The sequence below is a fragment of the Apteryx rowi genome, unplaced genomic scaffold, assembly GCF_003343035.1.
Source record: "Apteryx rowi isolate R43461 unplaced genomic scaffold, aptRow1 scaffold_240, whole genome shotgun sequence".
NCBI classification, from domain to species: Eukaryota; Metazoa; Chordata; class Aves; order Apterygiformes; family Apterygidae; genus Apteryx; species Apteryx rowi.
The window spans coordinates 89,216-95,193 of record NW_020448753.1 but is presented as its reverse complement, the minus strand read 5'-3'; the positions used below and the strand labels follow the sequence as shown (position 1 = coordinate 95,193).

Genomic DNA, 5,978 nt, shown 5'->3' with positions numbered 1-5,978 from the left:
ACAACAACGTATGAAAAAGTTGAATGGACACTTAACTTGTTCAAATGCTTCGCTGCATCCATTTTCCAAGCTATGTGCTGTAGAAAACATTTTAACTGTGCGGTGTCTTTGTAACAGACACAATAATAGAATGCATTATGAACACCACGATTTTGTTAATTAACCCAATTAACATATTAACATAACACTGACAATGTAAGAGCAGCACTTCCATTAGTGATTCCAAGCTAACTGAAAAAACTAAGTCCTGATCCTATCTTGCCTAATTTTTGCCATCAACTCCCTTTTAACTGTTAAACCTAACTCTTGGATTTCCCAGCTAACAAATTTCTCTTGCTCCAGGACTGGGGGTGGTGGTGGTAGGGAAATGTATTTTAAAACTCAGCCAACAGGAACCACAGTCAAAAATACAGATTGTCACATAAAATTGCACACTGGCAGGGGTAGAGGGGAAAATCAAGGCATATTCACATGAGTGGGCATGAATTGTAGGAGGTGAAGTACATACAATGTAGTTAAATTCTAAACAGTCAAGACAAGAATATTCAGAGACAGTATACTAAGGAATCTTACAAAGCTTTATTAAATAATACAGATACAAATGCTTATTATTTACATCCAAATTGTCAAATTTAAGCAGTAATAGCATGTAAGGCACAATTTCTCAAAAAATAGCAAATAAGTTACACAGGACTCAGTAACAATATGTGAAGACGTTGCTTTTCTGTAATACTGTATGAAACCAAAACTATAGGCTACATACTGTGTGTGCATTCCATTCTTTTGACTATTTGCCTGCATAATTCTGCAAATTTAATATATTTTGCATGAGATGTTTTGTTCACTGAAACAGAACAATTGCAATTACTTTCATTATGGTCATTAGACCATATGAGACCGTGAGAATGAGAGTTCAGACCTTCTGAATATTATTCACAGTTGCAATTGTGACACTGTTCATATACAAACAAAGCCCCTATCTGATAGCTGCAAAATACTGCTTATGGATTAAAAATGACTATGATTATAATCCCTAAAATGAAGGATTCTGTCCTTCAGACTGAGGTGTTTTTCTATCCTCACAAAAGTATTTTAGGGCTAAGGATTGGAGCCAGTTAGTCTTTCTTGTGTGTTTAAAATTAACATGGAAAAAAGCTCAGGTCAGCATACCTCACTGCCATCTTCTTGTTTAGAAAGCAAAACACATCTGAGCATATGCAATGATCAGTTTTCTGATTTAGTAGAGTACATTCTGGTGCACCCTGAATTATGCATTTTATATCTGCGTGTCCTAGTCAGTAAGGAAAAATACAAACACAAAATAAAAATCCAGTAATCAGTAATACTTATGTAATGAAATGCTATGTTGTATTTTACAGACACACAAGTAAGCAATTATTAGTAGAATATTATAGTACAAATATTCCCTATGTGGTCATACCAGTAATATCTTACTGTATAGTTGAAGTCAAGCTTGTGGACGTGGCTGTATCAGTACGTACACAAATATACCAGAGACAAACAAACTGAACCAACTGAAAAGATCACTAATGGTAACTGAGAAATAAGTTACTTATTTTCCAGTGCACCAGGTGGCTAGTGGTAATAAAAGGAGGCTCAGTTTCCATTGAGGTACTTCCATACATAAAATGACTTATAAAAATGTATTATATGAGAACACAGATAAAACAACTGCCTTCAATTAAAAATATGTACTATCAAATGAAAGGTCCTCTTAGAAGGCACATGCTTTCACATTTTCAGTCCCCCAAAAAGTGCTTACAGTAACAAGAAAGGAATACTGCAATTGTACCCAAGGGAAGCCACACTTTTCAAATTGTTTTGTTTTTGTAAAAAACTCAAAATCTATTCACAGTTGTTCCAGCATTCCTAATGTTAAAAAAGCAAATTATAATGATGTATCACATTGTAAGGCTAAACATAAGAACACTTACCAGTGCAGTACATTCCTGAGTCTTTGGAACTCAAAATAAAAAACTATAATCCTTTGAAATATACAATCCTTCATATTTTTGGCTCATGTTTGACATCTTTTTCTATTTCCCTTTTTAAAAAGTTCATTAAAAAGAAAGTTCATTTTCACAGACAGTAAATAAAACACTTGTATCATTTTCCTATAGACATAATTTCTAATTGCTTGAAGAGTGCAAGAAAGCTAGCTTAGCACAAACATTGCTTTTTGTCCAGTCATCCTGTCAACTGAGCATAAAACAGCAGATACATTTTAAAGAACTGAAGCATTGACATAAAAAGATTCAAAGAGCTTGAAGTATTAAAAAAAATTATGAAGTTAGTTACATTTATGAAGTGAACTGAATTATATCAAAACTGTGGAAGTTCTTGCTAATCTTGCTATTGCTAAAGGCACCGATCTTTTTTATTCTGAAGCCCTAGTGCATGCTGATGAGTCCTGCTGCCTCTACCGTGAACCATAATCAGTGCTCCAGAGCATGGATGATGGACTTGTCCTCCTGCTTGAGGACAGGGGACTGAAGGAAGGTGCGGGTGATGCAGAGAAACCTAAAACATAGCAGAAAAGGAGAAAAATAATCATATTCAAAAATGGTGGAAGAAGTAAGAAACGAATAGCTACTGTTAATCATCTGTTGGAATACCTGGCAAGTGAGTTTAGTGATCCACTCAAAGTGAAATAACCCCCTTAGCTTATAGGATGTTTTTTCAACAGGTGACAACTATCAACATTTTGCAAGTCTTCCTATTAGTTAAAGAATTGATTAAATCTTCGGGGGGGGGGGGGGGGAAAATACATTGCATTTCAGCAAATATCTTTCAGTTCAGATTTGCTCTACGTCATCTGAAATGTCAGGCATGTATTTCTATGAACAAGACTTCAGCTCACCAATATCTTAAACATAGATCTGTAATAATGGGAATACTACTTTAATAACAACTGCTGTGTGATTACAAAACCTTGTAGTGAATGGGTATTTTCTGCAAACTCCTTTCAGAAGAGCTTGGTTGTGCTGCTCCATTGCAAACAGGTAAAATTGGAAGCAATTATGTCGTCAAATGATACAGATAAAACATGGCTGCAAGATCAAAACCAGTCAAGGAACAAACTGTTCCCTGAGCAACACAACCAAGTCTTCTGTAGACTTGAGTCCTTTGCTTCCAAACATTTCCACTTCCATACCTCTTGCAATAGCCTCAGTTCCCACTACCTCACGGCATGTTGACAGCCCAAGAGTGGCTGCACGTGCTGCCGCTAGTCCGATGACAATGAACTGAGTAGCCTGCCAGCCACTGCCAAGTACATTGTATTAGCAACGAAGTTCCGCTTTGCCTTCCCTCAGTAGGAGGACAATTGTGGATTGCTCTCCTCTCTCCATCTGCTGATTTTCATGAATTCTCACACTTCTAACACACTAGCCATTTCCAATGTGGATGAAACTGGCTAATAGTGTCAAAAGTATTAGCGACTGGGGGGGTGGGTGGAAGATAGACAGGAAAACAAGTGAATCATTGCCTAGGCCTTATCACCATAGGAACCCAGGCTAACATTTTCTAGAAATTGGTGCAGTGCTTGTTGTAATTTAATTCAGTATATAGGCTTTCTCCTTGTGATACCTCCCTACTTTTAATTCAAATGCAGTATCTAGACTAACCAATTAATTTCATTTATAACTGTGTAACAGCTGCTTACTGTTATGGCTGTGCTGAGCACTTGTCCTTGGGGTAGTAAACGCTGGATGAGTTTGCTCTTCTTTTGGTGAGAAAACTGCATGATAGGCTGCAAGACAGTCAAAAACAAACAAACAAACAACCCAGCCATTAAGCATGGAATTATTCCTTTATATCTCGCAGCTAACACTGAAAAAGTTACAGAAAAAAATATATTACTGCAATCTTTCATTCTCTTACCTATGATCATAACAGCTGTCCCTGCTAATACTGCAAAAAGCGTGAAGAACATTACTTGATAGGAATCGGGAAAGTGCTGGAATAAACTGGCTCCGTCTGTAGAACCAATTAAGAAGAGACAACACTATGTTAAAAGAGCATCTTATCTCTCCAATCTGCTTTAGGAGTTATTAGTTCTTTTTCTACTTTTGGCTATTTCAGTTTGAGTTTTTATTTATGCTAAATACATTTAATCAACTTCGGTAATGACTTAGATTCTAATGACTATTTCCAATGCAGTCTTCAAAATTTGCCCACAACAACTCAAGACATTGATATGCAGTGTTCTTTATTATCTCAGCCCCAATCTGCTAATCAGTTTTCAAAATAACAGGGTATGTAAATGAAAAAGAAAAAAAAAAAAAAGCAAAAAAGCAAAAAACTACTATAGGATACTTTAGCACTGGGATATTCATGCTAACTTTAAGAGAGCATTTTGGACTGACCCAGAAGGGAAATATGTTCAGCTTCAGTCATAATGAACAATTGCATTCAAGTCTCCCAGTCACAGCAAGCAGCTTAAATGTCAACGACACATTAGCTGCCAGCTCAGATTTAAACGCACCAAATTTTATGACCGCATGAACATTAATGGAAGTTAGAGGTTTATTCTGGCATATGAAGCCTAGAGATAAACTTACGTCTCACTTGTGCACTGGTTCTGTCAGTCAGGTAAATCACTGTCACTGGGATAGTGATAGACTGGTCAGTCATAGGACTAGAGACGGTTAGAGTGGTTGATAAGGATCCCTGTCTTGAAACTCTTGAATCAGACAGACTAACAGTGTAGACTACGTAACTAGGTAGTCCATAGGATTTCTCCTTCTTAAATGCCTTCACCATCGGTGACCCACATTTCACCTGCCAAGGAAAGAATAATCCACAACAGACTGTTTTGAATAAACAAATGAATGAAAGAATAAATAAATAAATAAATAAAACAGTGCATGTCTATCTCCCAGGCCATGCTTCAGAAATATGTTATTCCACAGAAATGTAGAGCAACTCACCCCTCAGCAGGAGCTGGCTTGGGTTGTAACTTCACACCAACACCAGCAGCCCTTCACCTCTGTTAAGATTGCCCTAATAACAGATATTTCTGTGGATCTGGGATAACCTCATACAGGCAGAATCAAATACCCCTTGCTGGGCATTGTGCACCTTGGGCAGAGTCAAACAAGTGAGTGGGCAAGTGCCCCTGGCGGTAGGGAACAGGCAGCTTTCCTGCCCCCCCCCCCCCACGTGTCCCGCTAGCATATGGGGATCCATCTGCTGCAGGCGGAACCTGACACACTTCTACTACCCTGAAGCAAAAGTGAAAACTGAGGAGTAATACACCTGCGATGAATATCTCAGAATCATCTTGGGAACAATCCTGAGCTGGTAATGGCGGCAAAAAGTTCCTTTGGTTAGAAAATTGCATGCAAGGGTTCAGAATGCTTTCAGCTGTGTTTTGATACATTTCAGAAGCACACTCACCTCTAGGGTATCAAGAATTTCAGTGGCACCAAATATTTTCACATCAGAGCTTGTGTAATGGTTACTTAAAAGCATTTCTGTTTGGTCAGCATAAAACCCAGGATTGAAGGGCACCTCAGTGCTGATCTGTTCTCCAGAGAAATGGCTGCCTTGGATTGAAGCTGTAACTCTAAGTGCAGTTTTACTCATGCTGAGATGCTTCAGCTGCTTGTCAGTAAGCCTGTGCATTGTGATGGAACAGGTGTAATGTCCTAGAAAAACAAAAGCAGTTTGACTGTTAATTGCTTATCTTTATGTTTTTCTCTCCATGTGGTGAGAAATCTATGTGAGACCTTTAGAGACTAGCTAAAGAAGAAAGCTGAATTCAAACAAACAGCAAAATCAGGAGGGGGTGGGTGAATGGGACAGTCTGTCTGCTTATCCAAGCATCACAATCCCAGTAGTAAAGAAACAGAAGATATTTTGCTCCAGACTAAGCCTCATGATAAAAAAAAAAGTAAAAGTAAAAAAAAAGTAAAAAAGTTAAAAAAAGTAAAAAAAGTAAAAAAAGTAAAAAA

At 37.7% G+C, this 5,978-nt stretch overlaps 1 protein-coding gene across 1 annotated transcript in view; it reads right to left on the bottom strand.

Annotated features, from left to right (window-relative positions):
* Positions 1–557: 557 nt before the first annotated feature.
* NUP210 (nucleoporin 210) overlaps positions 558–5,978 on the bottom strand; it is a 56,919-nt gene continuing 51,498 nt past the window's right edge. The window contains exons 33-37 of the mRNA XM_026066398.1: positions 5,422–5,672; positions 4,584–4,803; positions 3,904–3,999; positions 3,686–3,772; positions 558–2,541 (exon numbers count right to left, since the gene is read on the bottom strand). Of these exons, the coding sequence (XP_025922183.1) occupies positions 2,441–2,541; positions 3,686–3,772; positions 3,904–3,999; positions 4,584–4,803; positions 5,422–5,672 (755 nt within the window). The 3' untranslated portion in view covers positions 558–2,440. The remainder of the gene's footprint in view (positions 2,542–3,685; positions 3,773–3,903; positions 4,000–4,583; positions 4,804–5,421; positions 5,673–5,978) is intronic.